This window comes from Tetranychus urticae, chromosome 1, assembly GCF_039701765.1.
Source record: "Tetranychus urticae isolate SD_2017Ah chromosome 1, NJAU_TeUrti_SD_1.0, whole genome shotgun sequence".
NCBI lineage: Eukaryota > Metazoa > Arthropoda > Arachnida > Trombidiformes > Tetranychidae > Tetranychus > Tetranychus urticae.
In genome coordinates this window covers 7706099-7733203 of record NC_142958.1, presented here as the reverse complement: position 1 = coordinate 7733203, position 27105 = coordinate 7706099, and the positions used below count along the sequence as shown (strand labels likewise).

The following is a 27105-nucleotide window of genomic DNA, read 5'->3' as shown; positions in this document are numbered from 1 at the left end:
GTTCAGCAGCAGCAGCAGCAGCTTCAGACTCATCATCTGCACCTGCACCAGCATCAAATACTGATTCAGGATCATCATCAGCAGCTTCAAGTTCAGCAGCAGCAGCATCAGCAGCATCAGCTTCAGATTCATCATCAGGACCAACAAAAACAACAACAACAACATCAACCAGTAACTCACCTAACTCAGCATCATCAGGATCAGGTTCAGGATCATCAGCAGCAGCTTCATCAGGAGCAGCTTCAGGTTCAGGATCATCTGGCTCAGGATCAGGACAAGGATCTGGTTCATCAGGTTCAGGTTCATCAGGATCATCAGCTTCAGGATCAGCAGCATCAAGTTCAGCAGCAGCAGCAGCAGCTTCAGACTCATCATCTGCACCTGCACCAGCATCAAATACTGATTCAGGATCATCATCAGCAGCTTCAAGTTCAGCAGCAGCAGCATCAGCAGCATCAGCTTCAGATTCATCATCAGGACCAACAAAAACAACAACAACAACATCAACCAGTAACTCACCTAACTCAGCATCATCAGGATCAGGTTCAGGATCATCAGCAGCAGCTTCATCAGGAGCAGCTTCAGGTTCAGGATCATCTGGCTCAGGATCAGGACAAGGATCTGGTTCATCAGGTTCAGGATCATCTGGTTCAGGTTCATCAGGATCATCAGCTTCAGGATCAGCAGCATCAAGTTCAGCAGCAGCAGCAGCAGCTTCAGACTCATCATCTGCACCTGCACCAGCATCAAATACTGATTCAGGATCATCATCAGCAGCTTCAAGTTCAGCAGCAGCAGCATCAGCAGCATCAGCTTCAGATTCATCATCAGGACCAACAAAAACAACAACAACAACATCAACCAGTAACTCACCTAACTCAGCATCATCAGGATCAGGTTCAGGATCATCAGCAGCAGCTTCATCAGGAGCAGCTTCAGGTTCAGGATCATCTGGCTCAGGATCAGGACAAGGATCTGGTTCATCAGGTTCAGGATCATCTGGTTCAGGTTCATCAGGATCATCAGCTTCAGGATCAGCAGCATCAAGTTCAGCAGCAGCAGCAGCAGCTTCAGACTCATCATCTGCACCTGCACCAGCATCAAATACTGATTCAGGATCATCATCAGCAGCTTCAAGTTCAGCAGCAGCAGCATCAGCAGCATCAGCTTCAGATTCATCATCAGGACCAACAAAAACAACAACAACAACATCAACCAGTAACTCACCTAACTCAGCATCATCAGGATCAGGTTCAGGATCATCAGCAGCAGCTTCATCAGGAGCAGCTTCAGGTTCAGGATCATCTGGCTCAGGATCAGGACAAGGATCTGGTTCATCAGGTTCAGGATCATCTGGTTCAGGTTCATCAGGATCATCAGCTTCAGGATCAGCAGCATCAAGTTCAGCAGCAGCAGCAGCAGCTTCAGACTCATCATCTGCACCTGCACCAGCATCAAATACTGATTCAGGATCATCATCAGCAGCTTCAAGTTCAGCAGCAGCAGCATCAGCAGCATCAGCTTCAGATTCATCATCAGGACCAACAAAAACAACAACAACAACATCAACCAGTAACTCACCTAACTCAGCATCATCAGGATCAGGTTCAGGATAATCAGCAGCAGCTTCAGGTTCAGGATCATCTGGCTCAGGATCAGGACAAGGATCTGGTTTATCAGGTTCAGGATCATCTCGTTCAGGTTCATCAGGATCAGCGGCAGCTTACACAAAGTATACTAATGAAGCTGGTAAAACATGCGTTTGCTATTGAATTATGTCACAAGATCTATTATCTCAATAAAATTTGATTATTAGCATATGAACTTCGTTTTAATCTCTTTCAAGAAGGCTGAATTGGGGTTTTTGTAAACTGCTTACTCTTTTCATAGGTTAAAATTTAAATGTCTGTATTACACGCGATGTCTTTGAGCTTAAGTTTTCTTGGTATATGGTGACTGCTATTAGAATGTATATTAGAATGTTAGTGTAATTGATAATAATTAATCAGCTTATAAAAGCATATTGGTGTGAATTGTGCCCAATTTTTGATAATTTTGTCCAACTTCAATATTTTTACAGAGAAAAATTATATCGTTGATCATTACTTACATTTCCAGCTATGTCATGATTTCATGATTTTAAATTCCATTGCACGTTCATGATCAGAATGATTTCAATCAAAAATAATTTCTTTTACATACAAAAACTCAAATTTAGTTCAGAAAATATGTCTTGAGCATGAAAACAAGCCAGGCCGTTCTCTCTATTCTTTTGGTTCTTGTCCTTTGAAAGTTTTTTTTCTTCTTATGCGCTGCGCCTCTTTCTTTTTAAACTATAGATAAGGTATACCAGGTAAGCCTAACTATAACTTTGTGTTGCGTTTTTGTTCATTTTAAAATTTATGTCTCATTCTTTTTTAGATTTTGGATAATCATGTAGGTCTGACTGAATTGAATTAGAAGAAGGTCTCTTAGACTGTGTTTTCGGATAAATTGGACTTGACTCCTAGAACAGCAAAGAATCAGCACGCAATTCGCACGCTCAGTTTTTGGCGATCGGTCGTCTGACCTAGTTGTAAGTGAGCACAGGAAAGTCAGCAATATTTTTTCCATATTTCAAGCATTTCTTGCACGGTGAGAGCAAGACTCACCTCAACCTTTGTCTCCACTTCCACCTCGAACTCAACATTTACCCCTATCGCCATCCTTCGTTTTTCGCCATCCACCGTTTTTAAACCGAAGCAGCATCACTATCATCAATATCAGTGCACCACTACGAGTCGACCAGTGTGTCGAAGTCCTACTCTGGAAATGTTCCTCCAACACCACGGCGAAATAATACACCAACGCGTCTCGGTATCTATATATTAAAGTCAGAAGTTGAAGAGCCGATGTTTGCGTGTTGAGGCTTTGAGAAAGCGAGCCTCAAAACGAGGGAAAATGTAAGTTCAATTCTAATTTTTATTTATAATGAAAAATGTGCTTTCTCAATTGTTAGAATAAGAAATCCAAAAGATGCCATCTTTAGTTCTGGTCTTTTTAATAATATTCATTCCGAAATGAAAATTCATTCTTTAAGCAGACTTAAAAAGTTTCATTTCAATTCGAAACTTTGACCGTAGCCAATGGATGGCTACAAGTTTTATTGATTTCCACTGATTAAGATACAATGAACATGGAAAAGACCTGAATTATTAATTGAAAAACTATCTGTTAAGCTTAATAAGGTGCGACCTAAAAAGTTTGCAACCAAACGGTTTTTTAGTCATAGCTCCTCTTAAACTAGACACTTTGGCATCATTTTTATATTACAGGATTAGTTGAAATATAAGGAACATTTTGATATATTTTTTGTATGTATTGATTCAGTATCAAATCAGAAAATGGACCTTAAACATTTGATAAACGGAGATCGATTTTTTGACTAGTCTCTGCCTTTCTTTGTATCAGTGTGGTAATACTCTGATAGCCTTAGAAATTTCGAAATTCAGTGTTTATCTGGCAAACAAAAGACTCAGGAACGATGAAGGAATAACAAATTATGAAAATTCTGGTCGAAAGGCCAAAAAAATGGATTCGAAAAATTTGGCGCGTTTTTCAAAATTGCCGACGGTTGAACTCGATTTCAGTGGACTTTAGCCTGAAAATTTTATATGAGTCTGTCTAATTGACAATATTTATCGTAAAAGAACAACATAAAAGCATTCAAATAACGGTATGAGCCCAAATCAACGTACGAACAATAAGAGACGTTGCAAACTTTTTATGTCGCACCTTATCAATTGAGCAAAATAGCTTTTGATTTAGAGAGCAATACGAAATGCAAAACAGCGATATTAATACTAATACACTCGATGCGTGCACATGATTACTTATTTGCTTATATTAATATTATGTTATTATAATACATAACAGATTTTACATCTAATATTTTGAATAATAAAATGTCGGCAACAAAAATATACGTGGCATTTTGATTTGATTTGATTTTTTAGTTTAAAGATGCAGAAAACTAGATATCTTGAAAAAAGTCGGCATTTTGCGAGTTTTTTCAGAGCTTTAATTTTATAAGTCGATAGTGGATGGTCCAAAATATGCCCAGCAAAAAACCCGACTTGCAAAAGCGACTTTGAATTTGAATAATTTATCAAAATCAATTATTTTATTCAAATTCAATGATCTTGCTGTTGGATTATTAAATATCTAATTGTAATTTCTTGGTAATTCTAGTCATTGCCGTTTGAAAAAGTTGATTAAGTTGGTGAAATTTAACTAATGAAGTTTTGAGAGTCAAATTGAATCAGCATTTTGAAATCAAAATAACCGATACTTGTCTGAACAGCAATATTATCTCATTAATTTGCACACCAGTATTTCAATTTATCTTAAGTGCACAGATAATTGTTTGAAGTTGATGAACTTTTCTTTATTCAGTAATGATTTACAAATTGATAAATTGTGTTTCTTACTGAACCATTACACTATTTAAAGTGAAAACCAAAAATAATAAAATAGTTATGAATTTATAAAATGAACATGAAATAAGTGTATTAAGTTAGTGGCTGGACAAAAGTATGTACATAACATAAAGGTATATGTTGTGGGTATTTGGATGATTAATGCAAGAAAGGCACCTAGTAAGGTTGTAACTGTTTGCTGAGTTTTTAGTAGCAATCAGTTTACAGGAAACTCTTGACAGATGAAATTGGATTTGATTGTGACAATTGTTATAAAATGATAACTTGTTGAACAATGTCAGTTGGCAAAAAGTGTGTTGGAATCAGCTCAAGAGAATTGATTTTAAGATTTCAATTCAATTTCAACTCGAAATCCTTTATTTACTAAATCTGGTAAACCGTTCAGAGGAAGGGTAATCATCACTCCAAAGACTGTAATCAATTTCAGGAAGCTCATTACAATCGATATCAGGATTAGTACGACTTGGCATCTCAAAGACATTTGCTTGAATATGAGAATACTTGGTTGTCTTACAAATTAGACGAGCCAAAGTTGAAGTTGTTCGAATATTATTTAATTGTTCTGTAATATAAGAGATAAAATTGATTAGATGATTTCGTCAGGTTAATCAAATGATTTGTACTAACCGAGAGTAAAAGAACCAGCTTGGTTTCCATGTTCGTACCAATATCTGTCTCCAAACTTTGAATGATAAAACTGCATTCCATTAATGCAGGCAAATGTTGGTCCCATGGCTGAACCTTTCATTCGTTTTTCTGAGATTCCACCAACAAACAATTCCAAGTCTTCAATGTCTCTAAATAGGTTAAAGTAAAAAATCATTTAAAAATTGTTCAATCAATAAGGTGACAAAAAGTCAGTCTCTTACTTGTATATTGATTGTAGCTTGTTAACTTGACCTTTTGGTATATATTCATAGAGATCGGTCCAAGATTTTATTTTCTGTCCAAAACAATATTCAATATAATGAATGTAACCAGGAATACCGTGATCACGGCCTCTCATCACATTAAGACCAACCAAATCCAGTCCACCAGAACGGTTTGGATGTTGATACATCCAGTCTTTAACATCGGTAACAAAATAGGGATCAACCTCATAGGCTGGTTCAGTTATTAGACCACGAATGATTCCTTCAGTTTGACCAAGATGAATCAATGACATTTCAAAGAAAACATCTTTCATTCGGAAGGTAAACGTTTCATCCTCATTTTTAACATAATAAACATCATTAATCTGTGAATGACCAAACCTTCCAGCAGCTGTTGCCCATTCAGATATGGAACGTACATCAGTCTCAGGTTCATATTTGGAGAAACCATTTTCCAATGGAAGTAAACTAAAGTAGGATAAAAATTTACGATCAAACAGAGAAGGCAAGTATTCCGAGTAAGTAATGTGGTTGTATTCAGCAATTAAAAGACGACGAGTTTCCCAGTAGACAGTTTCATCGGACCAGTGAGGATTCATTTTGGCCAAGTTAGCTGCATGTTGGTTATGACGACGAAGTATCAATGTTTGTAAGGCCATCAAGGCTGGATGTTGACTAGCACGGTTACCATCACCCGAAGCGAAACATTTAAACTCAGGGAATCGCGGTGGCACATTGCAAACTTGTAACGTCAATGGATCATAAAAGCCATCAGCTGAGGGTAAAATTTCACCACCTTTGGCATCATAAGAGCTCTTCAATTGACCTGTTCAAATGAATAAAAAAGACACAAAAATTGTAAAAATCAAATTTTAAATTTCCTTTTATTGAACAACAGATTTTAATATTATTAATAAATCATAATGAAAAAGCGAAAGTTGACTTTTTTCATTCAACAATTGTCACTGTATTACCTTTGAATGATCAAAATTTCAATAAAATTTTCAAGTTATAGTTTGAATCAGATTAATCACGACACAGCTGATAACCTTCAACCTTTTCGGGTTTCCTTTCTTTACATTCTCACAATTAAAGGCTAAAATTAAACTTGATCAGATGAAAGATACAAAAATCATTTCTCATAACATGTACGCAATATAACGATTATTGTTGCTAAACTATTAAACTGATTGCTATTTAAAATATGAAAAGAAATTTGTTTCATTTTATCAGATTTTCTGAGCTCAAATTGTCGACTCAATTTATCAATGGTCAATTGATTGACCAACGATCCATTCAACATCCTAATTAATAATTAAGTTAACTCGTTTTGCTTCCTTCTTGATCATCCCCAAAAAAGCTTAATTACAGGATAAAAGTGTCAACATTATCCGTTTACATTAAGCAAAATGATTAACCATACAATTTAGCACAATTATGCGGTAGCATTTAAAATAGTCTCAAAGTCAATGAGATGTTATAATCTGTTTTAATTGTTTCATGAGAAATTAATGAACAATCAGTAATGAATGTAGTTAACTTACCATTCTTTAATGTACGTCCTTTCAAAGCATCAGCATAAGTGTAACCATAAACATTAGACAAATCCAATGAATGAGTTGCTGCATTCAGCTGCTCTCGTGGTCCTAAAATGACAAATTTATTTTATTAAATTACTGGTTTGCTAAATTATTTGGGAACAGATTGATTAGAATCACTAATTAAAATCGTTAAACATCCAATTGCTACCAATTTCCAACAAAACCAAATCATATTCATTGATCGGTTAAATGTTTGGGTGAAACCAGAAAAAGATGTTTAAGTTAGGTAGTTGATTTGAGTTGGTTAACAGTTGGTTTGTACCTAGTAATTAACTGTCTTTGAATGTTAATCAGACTAATAATAACTGAGTTTTGTTCAATTTTTTAATTTTAATTGTAGATTTCAATTGTCGATTTCAGTGATTAAATCGTTGTCAACACCAGTACTAATCATCTTTGGTTTTTAGACGATAATTATCCCAATAAATGATTGAAATGCAAGGTGTTCACTTGTTAAAGTGCAAGAATTATCAAGTTGAAGAAATGAACATTATGATAATTAAGAGAACGTTAATTTACTGAATCAGTCAATTCACTTCATTGAGCTTCAAGTGTTTAAAATTTCATATTAAACTTGATCTTTTATTGAGATCAATTCAATGATTGCAAAAATCATTCAAATGGGAATCAATAATTGGTGAAAAAACTTCTGGTCAAGAATTGAAAAAAAGACTAAAAACATTCAAACACCAACTTGATCTAGTTGATCAAGGTAAAGTAATTGTCACTATTAACCATTTTATTATCAACTATTATTTTATAATTGCCTTGAAAATTGCGATTAAATTATTGAAGCAGAAAAGTGAAAAATTGAAATATTGATGAGAAACTTGAAAATCAAAGTGTGTGACAAAAAAGGCCTGAAAACGATTGATTCCGATGGTCAAAAATAATACTGTAGTTAAATAGACAATTTAATAGTGAAATTTTGATTTAACCTTAAATTTCATGAAATGGTTAGATTAAGGCTCAAGCTTTCAGCAAATCAGATCAATCATTTAATCCAATTTCTTGATTTATGACAAGTTTATTATCACCAGCTGATTAATCAACTTAATGCTTTCAATTATTCACTCATTTAATGCAATCATTTGATTGATTGTGTGAATTAAACATATTCAAATTGATTGACTATAAGGGAATGAGTAAAGGCTGAAAATCTGAATAACTAAACACAATTGAAATTGTTGGCTTTAATGGTAAACTAATGGAATATTTTTTATTTGCTTTTTCAAAGAACGAGATTGAATTGTAATAATCAATTTGAATTGTGTTGATGGAGTAAAATTCAGACAGATTAACGAGGAAATTATCAGAGGTTTGCTAAATTGTTCATGTTTTTAATGGTTGGTAACCTTTAAATTGAAAAATATTGAGCCTTTATCAAAAGCTAGAAGTGAATTAACATTAACCTTTTGAAATAAATTGCGCGTCTTTATTGTTGCTCAGACAGCAATAGATAGTTCAACAATTAGCTATTTTTCAATGCTAATTTCAATTTGAATCAATGATGATTAATAGTTGTTTTGAGTAAATAAGAATCGAGATTGATTGTGTTGGTAGTTGACTGGTAAATAAACAAAAAATTAACATGTTTAGCTGAATAAGGTTTTCCTGTTAACAAAGCTCGATAGCCATGATGAAGCTTTAAGCAAGCTTTAAGCAAGTTAATTGATTATCATGTTAATTTGGACACTCAACTGCAACAATTAATTGAAATAAATATAATCTGATTAATAATATTGAGGAAAGAAATGGCTTTATAACCGGAAAAATGAAGGAAGATTGGTTTGGGTTGGTTAACACTGTTTTAACGGTTAAAAGTCTGCTCGATGATGACCCAAGCTTGAGTATAAACAAAACAATTAAAGGTGTTAAATGATTAAAATCGTTTTCGTTGACTTACCCAATTTACATGAAGGACAGGTTGTCGATCTAACATTTCGTTGACAGGTTTGGTTCCATCTTTTGGTTAGAGAGTCTCCAGGTGGGAAAGGATAAATTGTTTCACACTCTGGATGGTTGGTTGGTTTGGGTGGACAACAGAGAGGTGCATTACCTAAAACCAATGGTGTACGAACCAAATCATGGACAACAAATTGTCCCCACTGCATATTCATTTGGGACATTTTCAATTCAGTTGCCGGTACATCGGGAGTGATTACATTTGAAATTAATCTGGCATTTGGCAAGGGTTCACCAGAAACCGAGGCTCTCAGCTTTTCAACACCATCAGCATAATCAGCTGGTAACAGGCGTCTATGGCAAGAATAAGCCATTCCAGTGGTTGGATGATCCAAATTGTTGCAGGTTCCATCGTATGAATGATAACGACTTTTAGGATCACAATTAAGGTCACTCAAGTCTTTACGAGGTGCACAACTGGTTGGTAAATATGTTTCCCGAAGAGATCGACTCAGGCCTGTCCTCAGACTTACTTTGGGTAATTTTACTGCTGCCTCCATCTTATCCAAGCAATATCTGCGAGATGAAATATGTATTTTTTAACTCTTTTTTTACTGTTTTTCATTTTCTTTTCACTTGATTATTAACAATTTGTTGTTAACAACAAACTATTAAATAATAAATAAGGTCAAGGTAGGTTAACTTGTTCACAAATCTTTATCAAATGGACACAATAATTAAAAAAACAAACATGTTGTTTCACAAGTAAACAATGGAGTAAACACTTGAACAACCTTTCTTTGGTGTGATATTTTAATTGTGTTCATTAATATTGATAATTGCCTTCTTATATTGTTATTTATATTATCAATTATTATTGTCTCCATTATTGTTAATGTAAATAATGTTTACACTTAATCGTAGCTGATAAATGTTGATACATGAATTACTGAATGATTACCGTTATAGCTAATGTAAATGGTTAACAAAATGTATAATATTTGAAAGTAAACATAGGGTTAAAAACTTACTCTTTAACAAGTTGATTGGTGATTAAAGTTGACAATTTACTTTCATGAGCCAATTGAGCCACAAACCGACTTGCAAATTTGGCCATCTCGATTGTATCAATGATCTCCTCATCGGCAGCCTTGTAAGCCAACAGACTAGGAATAGCTTTACGAATTGATTGGCGAATGTCTTGTATTGATATTGCTGAGGCATCACCATAGCGTCCATGACAGCGGTCAAGATAATCATTAAATTGCGGTGAACCCATATAATCATCTTCAATTTTAGCCAAATAATCAACATTCCAACGAGGTTCTTGTGCAGCAGCTTGAAGTGGATCCTAGACAACAAAGCCATATGACAATATGGAAATTATTTTCACAATCATTTCACTTGGAATTATTATCTACTCAATTTGGTCATTGATTTACATGCCAATTTAATATTTAATAATGAATGATCAACTCACCTTCAACCTCTCCGGGTTACATTTAGTCCCATTCGGTGTTAGTCCATGTTCATTGCATACTTGCTGGCTTGTTGAAAACTGTTCACTAATAGGATCGGCTGAAAATTGATAGACATTAGATGATGCATCCAAAGTTGTATCGATTGTAGGCTCACAATTAACGAAAACGAGTAAATTAAAAACTAAAAGCTGTGCTTTACATAGATTCAAGCTGGACAGCAGCATTATAAACCAAAGGTGTCTTGTTGAATCCTTTCAGTGAATCAATTGTAAACAATTTATAAAAGTAAAACTGACGAATCTAATTGTATCCGATGATCAAATTCAAATGGCTATCTGATTCAAATCATTCGTCCGTTTATCAGTTAACTTGCAATGAACAAAGTTAAATCAAGTTGAGTTGGAGAGGACAGTTTTTAACCTCCCACCAAAAATATTAATACAAGATTGGATTGATGATGGATTTGTTGATTAGTTGATCCTAATGGTGAATTTATCTTCCCCTTTTCATAATACACTCTCACTCATCACATCAACATAAAGATAATTCATAATCCGTTTTGATTTCATGAAAACATGTAAACAAGAAACAAATTCAGTAAAGAGTAAAAGGTTAACTGTTGTTGTTTTTTAATGTAAATACTGATTAAAGGAGTAATGGTGGCAAGAGGAGGGTAAAGGTAATAAAGCAACCTTAAGGTAAAGTGGGTTGGTAAAGCAACAGTATGAACATAAAAAAGTGAAAGTGGGAATGATATGATTTGATTGCATGTTTTTAATAATTATCATTATGATTACTATTTTCACAGATCAATCTTATCCGGCAAATTGTAACTGGTCTAGCTTAATGCTCTAATTCATTCTTCTGTCCATTTGCCCTGAGGTGCTTGTATATTTGTTGACAATCGTTATAATGAGGATCATCATCAATGTATTTCGGCCTTTATCATGCACATATCCACCCATGTTAATTAACATAACTTTTTTCGCTTCAATTCAGCTGGTTAATTAGTGGCTGATGGTTGCTTTGAAGAGTTAAATCTTCCGGTTCACAGGATTTTTGAAAATTCAAATCAGATTGACCAAGTCCATTTTAAATACACATTAGATGTCCAATCAAGTAGGGAAAATTGAAATGCAAAAAAAAACAAAATTTAGATTAGTTTGACTGTTTCATTTTTTTGGTGAATTGCATTGAATATTAAACGCGAAAGTTGTTATTATTGCAAATATTACAACATTTGTTGATTATATTTGTCCATTATCATTACCTTTTGGTACTCGAACTGGCATAAAACCAATGATTAGAGACAAGGTGGATATTTTTTGCTGAATTAAGTCCACCAACTTATAATTCGAGCTGTACATTTGTTTTGATTCATCCTTCATTTTAAGTAGACTTCAATCTAAACGTTGACAAGCAGAATTAATTATGTATTTGATTTCGTTAGCCCAACAAGTCTACTGAGCCTTGAATTGATTCACTACAAATGGCAGCGCATAAAAAATATTCACCACGATTGTCGGTCCACTAATGTCCGGATCTGGCTGTCTTTAATTTCCATCTTGATTTGTATTTTTTTAATGTCCCTGGGTTAACACCATTTAATCTTGAGCTTGAAATTTGTCACTGATTGGCATCATTTATCCTGGTTACCTTTATCCAAGCATCTTGGAGTTCATATCAATTGTGAACATTCAATGTTTTTATCAGTAAATTTATTGGTCAAATTATTGAATAAGCTAAATGACTCTTTGTTGCTAAATGATATTTCATCGGGTTAATCACGTTTGGACATTTATAAGTCATAATTGATATTGATATCAGCCTTTCCAATCACCATCCAAATAACAATAGACATAAATTATCAGTTGAGAGTTGAAAATGATTTAACAGCTTTTTTGACCTCATGTCCATGAATCCATTAAGATATAGGTATTGGTAACAAATGTATTAGATTAATCCAAACTAATTAGCCTTATGAATATTTAACTTTCCCTTTAACTGTCAGGACTGTAGATTAACTCGATAATAATTTTGGCTGTGAATTTGCATAAATCCTTTTTTTTTCTGCTGTTCCATTTATCGCAACTCAAAATGACCACCATAATGATGAAGATAATGATGCTGATGATAATGTTGAAGGCGATGATGATTTGTAAATTGTCCTGTCAACATAAACAATAGGAAAACCATCAAACTTTCATGAGATCATCAATAAAAGCCATCATGACCGGCTATAAACATAAGGTTAATCCATGTTTCACTACTCATCCAATCCGTTGATCCAATCCTTCAAGGTTGAGGCTTTGATAGGTTTTAAACCCATTTAATTGAATAGTTACACTTATTATGGTTTTGTTGAACAATCTTATTTAATTTCAATTAAATTATCATCACAGTTAAATAACATTTCAACATCTTCATTTAAGTGTTGACCCTTTCACTTTGACTCACTCAATAAATTTCCCTCCAAACAGCAAACATGGAAAGCCAATCAAGCATCGATAAAATATGAAGCGGGTTTTTTGTTAATCATTTAAAAATTTAATTGTTTTCCCATTTTTATTCCTTTCCAAATTGATTTCAAAATTTATTAAAAATTTAAGGTCAATCTGAACTGATTGATTGACATGGTTATTTTAATTAACATTAACAACAATATAATGAAGATTTTTTGTTGTTTAATTTTTCTCGTTTCTCCAAATTTTCAAGCGATTGACCCCAGATTAACCTTCAACGTTGGGTGTGATACAATTAATTGATTATCATATCAAGGATTGAACATCAAAGTCAATACATTTTCAAGTAAATTGGTGATCAACAGTTTACCCTTATATCTATTAGCATGAATCTAGCTTCATGAGGCTTTAATCAGCTATCGACAAACTTAGCAGTGATTACTGTTCATTTTCATTTCTTTTGTATTTCTTAATACTTTCATTACCATTATCTGATTAAATTCAGGTGATTCAATTATCACGACAATCCAATGTGTTAATCGTTTTTGTAGCAACAATTGAACTTTATCATTGTGATTGCTTTATATTTCAGGTTAATTGAACAAAACAGGCTTACATATATTTTTGGTTACAACAATACTTAAGACTGGGAAAAACGATAATCATAATTTAACCAAAATCAATTTCAATTGAGAGCTAAATTGAAAGTTGAACACCCAATCGAACCAAAATACCTAGAAATATCGCCAAATTGGTCAAATCTATTTGGCTAGACTTTCGATGTTAATGTTTCCTTTCAAATTGAGGTTTATTGTGAATGGAAATAACAATTATTTTCTTAATGATAATATACTCTCTTGATTACACTTTCATCTGCGAGAAGATTCAAGTTTTCTTGAACACGGCAAAGTCAAGTCCGGAAGCGTACTACATCAGTCTCTAATTTGGTTGATTGTTGAGTTTGAAAGATGAAATAATTGGTGTGAAATAAGGCTCAATATTAATTGTTGTGAATGTCACATTAACATGCAGACAGATGTATTGGGAAAAGCCATCGATCCATCAGAAATGTCTCCAATCTGATCGGTTTCCATCCAATCACGTCTAAATTTTCAAATCTAATTGCTATCAAGCCAAGAATACACTCAAAGTCTAGAAATATAATCAATGTTCAGAATTTGTTTCGATTAAAACAAGAGCGAAAAAATGATCAGGGAATTTGTCAAACAAGTGAAACATTTTCAGGTTTCCTTTACATTTGTCACAATTTCAATATTTTCATGAATGTATCGATATTAAAGGCACAAATGATAGTCAATAAACTCTGATCAGTCCAACATCAATTATCAGACCATAATTATCAGACTGATCATTAGATACTTGAAATTGTTTGCATCAAATTGCAGTGGCACATTAACATTGGGTGTCACTACTTTTCATGTTTTTACCGGGCAAAGTCAAGTCCAATTCAAATTGTTTCATTGATAATTCAATCATTCTTGTTGATTAATCGATCGACTGACGTGTCCTTAAGTTTCTTATCAGCAATTAATCAAGAATTATTGCAAGATAAATTCAATCTTAACCATCAACAACAACAAAGACACGTTTCTTAAGCATTTCCATGGATACAAAATGATAGCTAAAGACACGATGAGTGAACTAGAGTATTATTTGGTTTCATATGTCCTAGGATCAATTTAATATAATTGAGCGACTCTTTGATTCTTAAGAGTTAATCTGTAATCGCATTTACAATGCAATGTTGGTGGTAATAAAGATTATCACCTGTTGTAACACGAATTTAAAACGCAAGTCTAATCACAGATAACACTATCTGCTTCCAGATGCTATGAGGATGAACCAAATGATAATGTTTATTGTCTTTCATCTTCAAACATTATATCGTAAATCTAATTGAGCACTTAATTGTTGCAAAAGTCAAAAAATGCTCGAAATACAAATGCGATTAAAATAAGTTTACTTAATTATTCTTACATTGACAGTTAACTGAGCAGAAGCAGTTGATTATTTTATTGAAATCGATGTTGTCTTTGTTATAACCAAGACAAGGAGCAATCGATTCAAATTGGGATAATCGTTGAATCTTTTGTTTTTAGACTGTATTTGCATTGATAAGATGAGCTTGTAAGTCATAAGTTATAAACATTTTTATATTGTGCTTTCATCTTTAAATTGTGCCTTTTAGCTTTTTAAAATGTATATATACCCATGTAAACAAACACCATTATTTCAGTTCCTCGTGAATCTGTCAAGAATAATATCTCAGACTATACAGCTACATTCATTGAATAACTTGGTAATTGAAGAGCCTTCCTGAGTTGATCAGATTTTAATATTGAGATCAAATTGAAGATCACAAGCTGAAATATGAACTTGTGTGAATATTTGCGAGTAAATAGGTACAAGATATTCAAAACCATCCTGACTTACATTACTTTCGCTGGTCTCGGTGGTGTTAATACTTTGGTTGGAAGTTCACTACTTGATATTAAAACTTATGTTCAGAGATCATTTGAAGCCACATCTCGACTTGTCCAGGCTCGTTCATTGGGTTATGTTGTTGGAGCCACAGTTGGTAAGATATTTCTAAATTAGATTGAATGACAATTTATTATTATTTATTATTAATATTTCAAGGCATTGTTCTTTCTTTTCAACAGCTGGTTTTTTTGAAAAATATTTCGATGACTATTTGGTACTTTCGGCGTCAAACCTTCTTGCTGGAGTTTTTCTTGCTCTGGCTCCATGGTTCAGATCATTGGAAACTGTATTAGTTTTCATCTTTATTGCTGGCTTTGCTCTCGGAGTTTTTGACATATGTAAATATTTCTGAATCAACATTGTGATATTTCAACTTCCCTCATCTTTTTATCATTTATAGACTGTAATGTGATTATACTCCGAATCTGGGGTAAAAATGGAGTCAACTGGTTACAAGTATTGCACATGTTTTTTGGGGTTGGCGCTTTAATTGTACCAATCATCACTCGACCTTTCCTACTTCCCAATACCGAATCAGATGGGTTAAGTAATGACAACGCTGTTACAACCACTTCGCCAGAAACAATCGACTTCACAAATATAACAGACATTATCAGCGCAATAAATACAACCACCACAATTACTTATACACCAGACGATGTAAAAGTTCAATATGCCTTCTTGATTGTTGGTATGGTTCTCGCTGTAGTAGCAATTCCCTACTTTTTTTGCTATCTCCATGATAGAAAACAAAAATCCAAAGATGAAGAAAATAGAGAAAACGGAGAAACTGGAGAAGAGACCCCACAATTCGTGCAAACAAGTACGCTTAAAAAGGTTCTAGCAGTTATTATCACAGCTGCCTTAGCAAATTTCTGTTTCGGAACTGAAGCAGTCGTCGGTAAGTCTTTAAACTTCATCATTTAAAACATAAAACAAGGTAGCAGTTGAAGTTAATGATTGACCATTTCATTTCTTTAGGTAACTTGAGTACTTCCTTTGCTGTTAAAGCTGATGTACATATGGATAAACAAAATGCTGTTCTTGTGGCAACCGTATTTTGGACAATGTTTTCATTTTATAGATGCATTTTTATCCCGTTAACTCTGGTTATAAAAGAGAGTAAACTTTTTTATATGAATCTGCTAATCATTGTGGCAGGTGTGGTCACTCTGGTTCCTTATGCCGCATCGAAAGAGCTTTTTACGTGGATCAGCTTCACTTTACTGGGAATAGGTTATTCACCAGTATTTTCAATTTCATATGGATCACTAGGACATTATTTTCCTGTTACAAATGCAATGACTTCGTTTATTTTTGTCAACGGAGTGATTGGCGAAACAATTCACACGACAGTTTTGTCAAAATTTATTGCTACTAAGCCAGTACTATTTACTTATTATCTTGGCGGCATGGGGATTATCTATGTCATGCTGAGCTTCTTGTTACCTTTATATTGTCGAAAGGTTTTCAAAGGTCCGAAGAAAAGAGATGAAACTGTTAATGAATCCAACGAAATGCGAGATTTACCCAAATATTGATTACATATCATGTATTAACTTTAGTTTTTTTAATTTCAAAATTTATATCTTTTAATGAGATTTACATCTTTCTATTGTATTACTTATTGTGAACAATCATTTATATAATACCTCAAAGCTATGAAATAAATTTTGAAATAAATTTTAGATTGCAATTCAAACAAATTGAATAATTTACAACTTAAAGATTTTATTACTTGTTGGATTTTCAGATTCCATGTACTGTAAGCCTGTGGCTGGATTATTAAATTCAGTTCTACATTCGGCAAAGTTTCAAAACAGCAAAAATAGAATAGCAAAAGCCATTGCGGTCTAAGGCAAATAAGCAAATCCATCAAAATTAAAAAATAAACTACAAAACTACTAAACTGATTTAATGGGAAAAAGAAACATTTTCAAGTTTAGTTTTCTATGCACAATTCAGTTCAATTAAACCAAGACTCATTATTTTTCACCGAGACTGATTAACTGATTTAACATGAGTCGCAATTATCATTTCATCAAATCTAATAAGGGTGCTTTACTTGTTTGGACTACTGCATTCATCAAAAATGTTCATCTGGACAAAAAACATATTAGGTTTATGATAATGATAACGCCTAGGTTTATTTACTTAATTATTCTTACATTGACAGTTAACTGAGCGAAATCAGTTGATTATTTTCTTGAAATCGATGTTATAGCCAAGGCACAATCGATTCAAAATTAGGATTATCGTTGAATCTTTTTCGCTCACACTGTATTTGCATTGATAATTATACGATAAGATGAGCTTGTAAGTCATAAGTTATAAACATTTTTATATTGTGCTTTAATCCTTAAATTGTGTCTATTAGCTTTTTAAAATGTATATATACCCATGTAAACAAACACCATCATTTCAGTTCCTCGTGAATCTGTTAAGAGTAATATCTCACAATTGTCAGATTATACAGCTACATTCATTGAATAACTTGGTAATTGAAGAGCCTTCCTGAGTTCATCAGATTTTAATATTGAGATCAAATTGAAGATCACAAGCTGAAAAATGAACTTGTGTGAATATTTGAGAGTGAATAGGTACAAGATATTCAAAACCATCCTGACTTACATTACTTTCGCTGGTCTCGGTGGTGTTAATACTTTGGTTGGAAGTTCACTACTTGATATTAAAATTTATGTTCAGAGATCATTTGCAGCCACATCTCGACTTGTCCAGTTTCGTGCATTGGGTTATGGTGTTGGAGCCACAGTTGGTAAGATATTTCAAGATTAGACAAAATGCCAAATTATTTTTTGTTGCTCTTGTGATTATTCCAATAATTATTTCAAAACATTGTTCTTTCTTTTCAACAGCTGGTTTTTTTGAAAAATATTTCGATGACTATTTGGTACTTTCGGCGACCAACCTTCTCGCAGGAGTTTTTCTTGCTCTGGCTCCATGGTTCAGATCATTGGAAACTGTGTTGATTTTCATCTTCATTGCTAGCTTTGCGATCGGAGTTTTTGATATATGTAAATACAGTAAACTATGCATGTATTCTTGAAGTAACATTGTGATATTACAACTTCCCTCATTTTATCATTTATAGATTGTAATGTGATTATACTCCGAATCTGGGGTAAAAATGGAGTCAACTGGTTACAAGTTTTGCACATGTTTGGTGGAGTTGGCGCTTTAATTGTACCGATCATCACTCGACCTTTCCTACTTCCCAATACCGAATACGATGGGTTAAGTACAGTTACAACCACTTCGCCAGAAACAATCGACTTCACAAATGTAACAGACGTTATCAGCGCAATCAATACAGCCACAACAATTACTTATACACCAGACGATGTAAAAGTTCAATATGCCTTCTTGATTGTTGGTATGGTTCTCGCCGTAGTAGCAATTCCATACTTTTTTTGCTACCTCCATGATAGAAAACAAAAATCCAAAGATGAAGAAAATAGAGAAAACGGAGAAACTGGAGAAGAGATCCCACAATTCGTGCAAACAAGTACGCTTAAAAAGGTTCTAGCAGTTATTATCACAGCTGCCTTAGCAAATTTCTGCTTCGGAACTGAAGCAGTCGTGGGTAAGTCCTTAAACTTCATCATTTAAACATAAAACAAGTTAGCTGTTGAAGTTAATGGTTGACCATTCCATTTCTTTAGGTAACTTGAGTACTTCGTTTGCTGTTAAAGCTGATGTTCATATGGACAAACAAAATGCTGTTCTTGTGGCAACTGTATTTTGGACAATGTTTTCATTTTACAGATGCATTTTTATCCCGTTAACTCTGGTTATAAAAGAGAGTAAACTTTTTTATATGAATCTGCTAATCATTGTGGCAGGTGTGGTCACTCTGGTTCCTTATGCCGCATCGAAAGAGCTTTTTACGTGGATCAGCTTCACTTTACTGGGAATAGGTTATTCACCAGTATTTTCAATTTCATATGGATCACTAGGACATTATTTTCCTGTTACAAATGCAATGACTTCGTTTATTTTTGTCAACGGAGTGATTGGCGAAACAATTCACACGACAGTTTTGTCAAAATTCATTGATACTAAGCCAGTACTATTTACTTATTATCTTGGCGGCATGGGGATTATCTATGTCATGCTGAGCTTCTTGTTACCCTTATACTGTCGAAAGGTTTTCAAGGGTCCGAAGAAAAGAGATGAAACTGTTAATGAATCCAACGAAATGCGAGATTTACCCAAATATTGATTACATATTATGTATTAACTTTAGTTTTTTTAATCTCAAAATTTATATCTTTTAATGAGATTTACAACTTTCTATTGTACTTATTGTGAACAATCATTTATACTGCAAATATATTTTAAAATAAATTTTGAAATAAATTTTAGATTGCAATTCAAATTTCAAACAAATTGAATAATTTACAAATCAGATTTTTTCGAATCGACTTCATGTATTGTAAGCCGGTGGCTGGATTATCAAATTCAGCTCTACAGTCGGTAAAGTTTCAAAACTTCAAAAATAGAATAGCTAAAGCCATTTCTGTCTAACAAAATGTAAGGTAAATAAGCAAATCCGTCAAAATTAAAACATAAACTACAAAACTACTAAACTGATTTAATGGGAAAAAGAAACATTTTCAAGTTCAGTTTTCTATGCACAATTCAGCTCAATTAAACCAAGACTCATCATTTTTCACCGAGACTGATTAACTGATTTAACATGAGTCGCAATTATCATTTCATCAAACCAAATAAGGGTGCTTTACTTGTTTGGACTACTGCATTCACCGAAAAATGTTCATCTGGACAAAAAAAATATTGGGTTTATGATAATGATAACTGCCTAGGTTTATTTACTTGATGGTGCATAGTTTATAAGACTATTAATGGTAGTTGTTTAATAAGAAACTTATAGTACTTCCACCAAAATTTTGATATTTTCATCCATTCCAGCAGAAATTTATAAAAAAATCAGAATCAAGTCACCAAGTGAAAATGTATGGATACAAAAGCCAAATGACAAAAATTCAAAATTTTGGCCGCAAGAAAGAAAGATTTGTTTTGAAACAAAACAAGCACTTTTTTCAAAATGAGTTAAAATAATAATCAAGAAATTAGTATGGAGCTATTTATTCACAATTCAACTAATTTATCAGTGTTATCTACTTTTGGTCTCTTTTAAATACACAATTGCCAGTTACTACTTTGAACAAAATTCAATGCGCTCAATATTTAATAGTAATGTTCGTAATAATGGTATCAATAGTATTTAACAATTAGGAAAAGTTTTATTTTACTCATTATACCAATTTTTACAACTAAAACTAATAACAAGCATACAATAATTCACCAAAATTACACTTTACTGCATTTATCATCGATTCTGATATACTTCGACTTTCTTTTTCTCTCTCACTTGGATTTTCAATTTTCTCACCAGAAAAAATAGTCGATCAAGTAAAGTGTCATTGTAAGACTGTTGTTTAATTGACTAATATTAATAGATTGCTCCAAAGGTTCGAAAGCTTTTCAAATTGTTTTGGCCCATTCTTTGAACAAACGAACCAAAAATATTACAAGTTCTAGTTATTTTCATTAGGGTCTTTATATCGTAAGGCTTTTCTCTCAGAGAATCCTAAATCAGCAAACTCTTGCTTCTTGAATTTATAACCCACTGATGGATAAGCAGGATCACCAGGTAAAGCCGTTTCTCTACGAAATATAAACATTGGCCATGATGATCTACTTCCATCTTCCCAGGTTCTTTGTTTATATTTGGCTATATAGTACAACCAGAAAGTAACGCCATAGATTCCAATTAAATAAGTGATAGAACGTCTTATAACATTGGCACGATGATGACTCTGAAAATGTTGATAAAAACAGCGATTGAGAAATGAATAAATCCAATTTTACTAAAACTTTGATAACTTATGATAACTTACAACGTAATTAGTCAATTGCCTTTCAAACCAATTCCATGGAGCTCGATAAGCTCTTCGGATGGGATTATATAATTCACGTTCCAAAGCTTCAACATGTCTCGGTTCAGAAGGGTGAAGGGTTTGATCTTTAATCCATTGAGCTCTCCATTTTCTCCATTTATCAGTAAAATCGTCCGTTAGTCTCTGTCGTTCATGTTCAAATCTACTTCGAATGCTCATAGGCATCACACCACCCGTCTGTGAGCTAGGAAAATTAGGATATTCTCGAGATTTGGCCATTGTAGCTCGAGCAGAAATCTTTTCAACATCAACAGATGAAGTCTTGACCTCTGTTGGTTTAGACGGTTTGTCACCTCCATGTGATCCATCTGTTAATTTAACCATTTTAAGTTTAACAACGATCTGTACATAAATAGAACAATGAAAGTGTAATTTATGAATGTGCAAAATAACAAATGAATAAAGTTCAAAACATTTCAATTAAAATTAAATTAAATAAAGTAAACAAAAAAAATTTACCTTAATATTCACACATCAAGTTCACGATTCAAAACAGATATTCTTGCGGATCCGAGTATGGATCTAGTATCTTATATCTTTTAATTCCGTGTAAGATTTGAAAAATTTGAAAATTAAACAATAAATTTTTAATTAAAAGTAACTTTATTGAATTTAAAGCTGTGTATGAAGTTTTATAGATTGAACTATTTTGATTTATTGTGATTTTTATGTTTGTTAATCGACGATGTAAAAGATCTTTGATGAGGAAAAAGATGCAATGTTTAAATAGTCCCTAACACAAAGTGTACAAAGAAATTGGAAATCACATGAAACTGATCATGATATTTGCCGTGTTGAACTGATTTCACTCATCACTATTTAATCCATAACATTGGCCAGTTATCTTAATAATCAGGCCAAGTGTTTCTTCATCTAATCAAATTTTCATTAAGTGTAACTCAATCACAGAGGACTTGATTTCTAATACTACAGATGTCTCGTTATTTAATTTTTTCATTGCCAATATTTTCTGTTTTTAGTTTGATTCTCCTGTTTATTTTTTCATTCATTGTTTACCTGTATCGACCGAAACATAGAAAACCTGGAAAATTTGTCAGAACATGTGTTATACTTGGTCCTGGTGGACATTGTCGTGAGATGCTTACTTTATTGGAGAAGGTTGATTTTGTGCATAAATTTAAACCTGTCATGTTTATCATTGGTAAAGAAGATAAAATGTCTGCTGAGAAATTGAAAAACAGTAAATTATCTATCGAGGAATCTTCAGTAAAATTTATCAGACGTAGTAGGCACGTTGGACAAAGTTATTTCACGTCTATTTTCACCACATTAAGCTCTCTATTTGACTCTATTAAGATTATTTTAAATTTCAACTGTGATCTTGTGATTTGCAATGGACCAGGAACTTGCATTCCACCAATGGTTGCAGCATATTTCATTCACCGACCAACAATTGTTTTTGTCGAAAGTTTCTGTCGGACGAAATCTCTTTCATTATCCGGAAAAATTGCAAGCTATTTTGCTGATCATGTTCTTGTTCAGTGGCCTGAATTGACTAAAAAGTATCCAAAGTGTAAATATATCGGTTTAATGGTTTAAGGTGGGTTTGCTCATTAAAGAGAGTCGAACAAAGTCAAAATTAAATAAATTTGATTTAATTTAATGATTGGTCCCTTCAGAGGACATGAGGGCTTTGCCCTGAGAAATGAATGATTACATTCAAAATTTTAACTTCAAGTTAAAATATAGCAATTATATAACAATGATAATGATGGAGGAGATATAATATGATAAAATATATAAATTGGACAGCTATGATCCAAGGCTTAATAAAATGAAACCATGAATGGTTTCAGAACACGTTATTAGACATTCAACCATCTCTAGTCAGGCAACGATGTCTTTGGGACATCTCGACTTCACGTTCCGAGTTTTTGGCTTCAATGGTTGTTTTTGGATGATTTCGATAAAGATTTTATACAATTTTGTGAAAAATGTATAGTTTATAAATGGTTTACTTGTTTGGGATTTGTGAATCTTGAAAATTGAGTCTAATAAATTTATATTTTTGTACATATACACGTATTTTAAAGCGTATTCCTTAATTTTCTCCATTCAGCTGCACCAATCCTCAGCAGAAAGCATAATGAGATTAAGTCTGAAATCATGACCATGTAGAAGACATTATTCCAACCATTTTGCGACACAATTCCAGCTATAAATGGACCCACAGCAGCTCCGATTGAACCCATACCGTCAATAATAGCTGTCACTGTGGCTAAGGCGTTACTGGTTGTCACTTTGTTTCCGAGATCAGCTGCAACAGCAGTTGTAATTAAAGCGTATGGACCATTAACGAGCAATCCAAGAATTGATTGAAAAATAAGGTTGCTCCAATAATTGATTGTTCCCAGAAGCTCATATGCTATCAACTATGATAGATAGATGAAAGATAAAAATTTAATTAGAATAAAGATAAAAGTTACCGTTTTTGCCAATTTTGTTTTCAATCTGAATATTTTTCCCTGCATAACCTTGATATCTAATTCTATTATTAATCAAGGCTTTAATGAGCTCATATTTTGCTGTTTATTTTAATAAATATCTGATTCTTACCCCGGGAATTGTAAAAAATAACATGAAGATACAGGTTAGTCCAGGAGCTCCAGTTTTATCGGCGACTATCCCAGCTCCAACTGCACCAATGGCACCTCCAATATCGAAGGGGGTTGATAGAAAGGCCGATTCCATAGAAGATGATCCAGCTTTATTTTGAAAGAGACGCAATAAATGAATCATTTAATATGCTTATAATGACAATAAAATTAGTTATTTATAAAATATATTCAATACATCAGATAGTTATTGTATCAATTAATACGCCAATTAAGATGGAATAAAATAATCTACGTCATTAAATGCATTTTAGTAGATGACATACACGATTTCAGATCAATAAATGAAATAATTATATTTGAAATATCGATAATAGATAGAAATTTCTTTTTTGATTGAAAGAACAAGTCTGAATTTTCTATTAATTAACTGGAACCCAGCGAAACTGGCGAAACTATTTTTGAGTCTATGGTAATAAATGAGTATCACTTACTTGAATCGTCAAGGTACTTTGGTAGCCAATAAAGAAAAGTATAGCTAACTAATTTACAAAAAAAGAGACTTAGTGAAAACTCGATAACACCCTGTAAATAATAAAGATGAAAGAAATGTTATTAAATAATTATTAATGAATAATAGTAAATAATTAATTGTTTACTAGACGATTGGTCAACTTACGGGAATTTTCAGTGCGGAAAGGAAAGAAACAGCTCCTTTGTCGACAAATTCAACAGCACTGTTGTCAATGAGAGGTGCTTCTTCGCTAGTCTAGTAATGGATTCAAAAAAGAACGGAAATTAATCAATAAGAGCCATGAGATTAGAATATAGGAATCGGCAGTTTGGCAAGAATTAATTCTTACATCAGTGTTTGAACTTGAACGCTTTGCTGTTTTACGTCGATGAGAGCCGTTAGATGGTTCAGAACTGCTAGATCTTGGCTGTGGACCATCCTAAAATGAAGAAGTTCAAAAAAATGTGATTAGTGGTTTTGTTTATTTTCCTTTCAATTATCAAATAGGAAATTCTGTTTGATTAGGCAGAAATAGAAATGAAGAAATCAAGTTAAATCACTGATCAAAGTTGAGTTTATGATAACTGCTTTATGTTAATATCAAAGGGCATCTATATTGAATCAATGGATGTTGCGAATCAATTGTTTAGTTAGACATCTATGATAGTGATTTGTAACAATAGAAAGAACTAAAAAAAAGTGACACACCACCAACAATTGTGATAACCAATAAGCTGATTAAAAATATCACAGAATGCTGTGTTTGACGATAAAGAGGATAAAATATTTCTTATCATTGTCATTATCATTATCGTCTATTTGGTGATGTGTGTCTATTCAATTCCTCATATTCAGCTTGTCAAACCTAAACAAACATCAAAAACACTGTCAACAAGATAATCAATAAAGAAGTTTTTGCATATTTAGACTATCATTAGCAACGAAAGAGGTATTTCATGAGTCTTATCCACCAATTAATGAAGATACTTGAAGTTTATCTTTTTTCTAAAGTAATAAGAAATTGAAAACAAGATTTTGTTTACTCAGGAAGCTACTTTTGCCTAGAAGGCTTTACGCAAATAACTGTCATTGACCTTACGATCTAATGAGCAAGTAAGTGAATATTTCATGTTTCAAAAAGAAATATTTTTTGGTGAAGAGAGAAACAAACCTCGAGACTTCCACTAACTGTCCGTGTTCCACTGTCAATTTCACTATCAACAGGTGCTAGTCCAACTTCTTCAGGATCTGGAAATGGTAAAGAGTATAAAAATGAACGTGACAGGTTTCATGATATCAACATAAAAGTGCAAAATAAATGTTAGGATGTTAATTATTCTGTTGATACTTACATGGAACCAAGAACAGAAAATGCAAGAAACCAACTGATGCTATTATTACACCAGGGACTATGAAAGATAGACCCCAATTATATTCAACAAAAGCTCCAGCAATCAAGGCTCCAAAAATGTTACCAAGATTAGTATGAGAATTCCATAAACCGAAGATTAATCCTCTAGATGACTTAGGAAACCAATTGCCCATTGCTGCAACAACTGCTGGCCATCCAGTAGTTTGACAGGCTCCCGCAAATATTTGTACAAATAAAAAGTAATAAATATTGTGAATATCAAAATAAAAGGCAAGTCCAAAAAGATAGGTAAAAATACCACTGAACACCATGCCTAATGCAAGAAAATATCGTAGATGACAGCGTTCTGCGATGAAACCGCTCATAAACATGAATATAGCGTAGGAGATGAGAAATGAAGAATCAAGAAAGCCGAGTAATGAGTTAGCATTATCTTTGTCAAAGGGCTTCCAACAGCACCAACAAGGGTCACTTGTATCAACGTCAGGTTCTGGTATAAGTTGACTACAGTTACGATTAAGAATAGTTTTCACAACACTCAAAGGTCTTCTTGATAAATGGTAACTCATGTAGGCCAAATAAGTCAACACTAACACAGATGTTTTGTAACGGGTAGTCTGACTAATTGAATCACAACTCGGCCATATTTTACGTAATATGATAACACCGATGGGCAAAGAGTGGGGAGAAGCCATTTACAATAGATATGTGATCAGGTATTGATGAAAAAATAGTTGAATTAAATCACAAATATAAAAAAATAAACAAAAATATCAAACTATGAGATATTGTTATAGTGATGGGTGCAGTAATGTTGATGTTGACGATGAAAATGATACTGAAGCTGTTCAGTAAGATTGAATTACTAGCGACATTGTGTTGCTTTACTTGAACTACCAAATTTTTGGAGCTGAGTTTTATCTTTAACTTTACAGAGTTGATAAGGAATAGGTCCTGCTCTGGAGGACTAACCCTCTTTTAAGGCGTTTTAAACACACATTTAACTAGACAAATTAAAATACAAATGTCGTCCAATGTTTGCACAGTTAGAGATTTGCCTTGAAAGCAGAAAACTTGAAACTCTGGTTTAACAGTTTTTTTAGCTTTAACTAATCACGATGTTTACACGATGTTTATTGATGATACAGAAGGTTGATAATAGCTTAATTGGGGGCTCGACCTGCAGACCTTTAAAAATACATCCGAAAACACTTGATTGTCGCATTTGGATTGGTAATGATTGCAAATATTCATTCAAAAGTCAACAGTCAACACTTTTTGTTGTAACAAATTCAAATTAACCGGTCATATTCCCGCCATGAGTAAATAAAAAT

The 27105-nt window shown here is 33.2% G+C and overlaps 6 protein-coding genes and 1 long non-coding RNA gene across 7 annotated transcripts; 3 read left to right on the top strand and 4 right to left on the bottom strand.

The window, feature by feature from the left end:
- Positions 1-4404: 4404 nt before the first annotated feature.
- On the bottom strand, positions 4405-10939 carry LOC107367380 (salivary peroxidase/catechol oxidase-like). Its single transcript, XM_089266683.1, has 7 exons — positions 10337-10939; positions 9888-10207; positions 8858-9432; positions 6895-6996; positions 5348-6176; positions 5106-5275; positions 4405-5040 (listed from the first exon to the last, which is right to left on the bottom strand). The coding sequence occupies exons 1-7, from the start codon at positions 10559-10561 to the stop codon at positions 4835-4837; spliced, it is 2427 nt and encodes an 808-aa protein (XP_089122809.1). The 5' UTR covers positions 10562-10939; the 3' UTR covers positions 4405-4834.
- LOC149094475 (uncharacterized) lies at positions 10936-12805 on the bottom strand. The gene is made up of 3 exons (XR_016198126.1): positions 11852-12805; positions 11608-11742; positions 10936-11377 (listed from the first exon to the last, which is right to left on the bottom strand). It is a non-coding gene; the product is annotated as an uncharacterized LOC149094475 (long non-coding RNA).
- Positions 12806-14803: 1998 nt separating this feature from the next.
- Positions 14804-17006, top strand: LOC107367382 (sodium-dependent glucose transporter 1A). Its single transcript, XM_015935081.3, has 4 exons — positions 14804-15398; positions 15484-15642; positions 15705-16205; positions 16286-17006. The coding sequence occupies exons 1-4, from the start codon at positions 15191-15193 to the stop codon at positions 16843-16845; spliced, it is 1428 nt and encodes a 475-aa protein (XP_015790567.2). The 5' UTR covers positions 14804-15190; the 3' UTR covers positions 16846-17006.
- Positions 17007-17614: 608 nt separating this feature from the next.
- LOC149094474 (sodium-dependent glucose transporter 1A-like) lies at positions 17615-19714 on the top strand. The gene is made up of 4 exons (XM_089266684.1): positions 17615-18080; positions 18181-18339; positions 18417-18908; positions 18988-19714. Exons 1-4 carry the CDS (start codon positions 17873-17875, stop codon positions 19545-19547), a joined length of 1419 nt encoding a protein of 472 aa, XP_089122810.1. The 5' UTR covers positions 17615-17872; the 3' UTR covers positions 19548-19714.
- A 1048-nt stretch (positions 19715-20762) lies between these two features.
- Positions 20763-21799, bottom strand: ND-B17 (NADH dehydrogenase (ubiquinone) B17 subunit). Its single transcript, XM_015934980.3, has 3 exons — positions 21769-21799; positions 21250-21651; positions 20763-21168 (listed from the first exon to the last, which is right to left on the bottom strand). The coding sequence occupies exons 2-3, from the start codon at positions 21631-21633 to the stop codon at positions 20887-20889; spliced, it is 666 nt and encodes a 221-aa protein (XP_015790466.1). The 5' UTR covers positions 21634-21651; positions 21769-21799; the 3' UTR covers positions 20763-20886.
- A 298-nt stretch (positions 21800-22097) lies between these two features.
- Positions 22098-22928, top strand: Alg14 (ALG14, UDP-N-acetylglucosaminyltransferase subunit). Its single transcript, XM_015934982.3, has one exon. The coding sequence runs from the start codon at positions 22243-22245 to the stop codon at positions 22867-22869; it is 627 nt and encodes a 208-aa protein (XP_015790468.2). The 5' UTR covers positions 22098-22242; the 3' UTR covers positions 22870-22928.
- MFS16 (major facilitator superfamily transporter 16) lies at positions 22904-26601 on the bottom strand. Its single transcript, XM_015934978.3, has 7 exons — positions 25752-26601; positions 25571-25647; positions 24749-24838; positions 24565-24654; positions 24380-24470; positions 23887-24035; positions 22904-23702 (listed from the first exon to the last, which is right to left on the bottom strand). The coding sequence occupies exons 1-7, from the start codon at positions 26464-26466 to the stop codon at positions 23358-23360; spliced, it is 1557 nt and encodes a 518-aa protein (XP_015790464.2). The 5' UTR covers positions 26467-26601; the 3' UTR covers positions 22904-23357.
- Between the last annotated feature and the right edge of the window lie 504 nt (positions 26602-27105).

Coding starts and splice junctions, on each gene's coding strand:
- LOC107367380 (XM_089266683.1), bottom strand. CDS start 10,561: ATGCTGCTGTCCAGCTTGAATCTATGTAAAGCACAGCTTTTAGTTTTT. Junction 6,997..8,857: donor CTGTCCTTCATGTAAATTGG/GTAAGTCAACGA, acceptor TTGTCATTTTAG/GACCACGAGAGCAGCTGAAT. Junction 5,041..5,105: donor AGCTGGTTCTTTTACTCTCG/GTTAGTACAAAT, acceptor CTTATATTACAG/AACAATTAAATAATATTCGA.
- LOC107367382 (XM_015935081.3), top strand. CDS start 15,191: ATGAACTTGTGTGAATATTTGCGAGTAAATAGGTACAAGATATTCAAA. Junction 15,399..15,483: donor TGTTGTTGGAGCCACAGTTG/GTAAGATATTTC, acceptor TCTTTTCAACAG/CTGGTTTTTTTGAAAAATAT. Junction 15,643..15,704: donor TCTCGGAGTTTTTGACATAT/GTAAATATTTCT, acceptor TATCATTTATAG/ACTGTAATGTGATTATACTC.
- LOC149094474 (XM_089266684.1), top strand. CDS start 17,873: ATGAACTTGTGTGAATATTTGAGAGTGAATAGGTACAAGATATTCAAA. Junction 18,081..18,180: donor TGGTGTTGGAGCCACAGTTG/GTAAGATATTTC, acceptor TCTTTTCAACAG/CTGGTTTTTTTGAAAAATAT. Junction 18,340..18,416: donor GATCGGAGTTTTTGATATAT/GTAAATACAGTA, acceptor TATCATTTATAG/ATTGTAATGTGATTATACTC.
- ND-B17 (XM_015934980.3), bottom strand. CDS start 21,633: ATGGTTAAATTAACAGATGGATCACATGGAGGTGACAAACCGTCTAAA. Junction 21,169..21,249: donor GGCAATTGACTAATTACGTT/GTAAGTTATCAT, acceptor CAACATTTTCAG/AGTCATCATCGTGCCAATGT.
- Alg14 (XM_015934982.3), top strand. CDS start 22,243: ATGTCTCGTTATTTAATTTTTTCATTGCCAATATTTTCTGTTTTTAGT.
- MFS16 (XM_015934978.3), bottom strand. CDS start 26,466: ATGGCTTCTCCCCACTCTTTGCCCATCGGTGTTATCATATTACGTAAA. Junction 24,839..25,570: donor CAGTTAGTGGAAGTCTCGAG/GTTTGTTTCTCT, acceptor TCTTCATTTTAG/GATGGTCCACAGCCAAGATC. Junction 24,036..24,379: donor AAAGTACCTTGACGATTCAA/GTAAGTGATACT, acceptor TTCAAAATAAAG/CTGGATCATCTTCTATGGAA.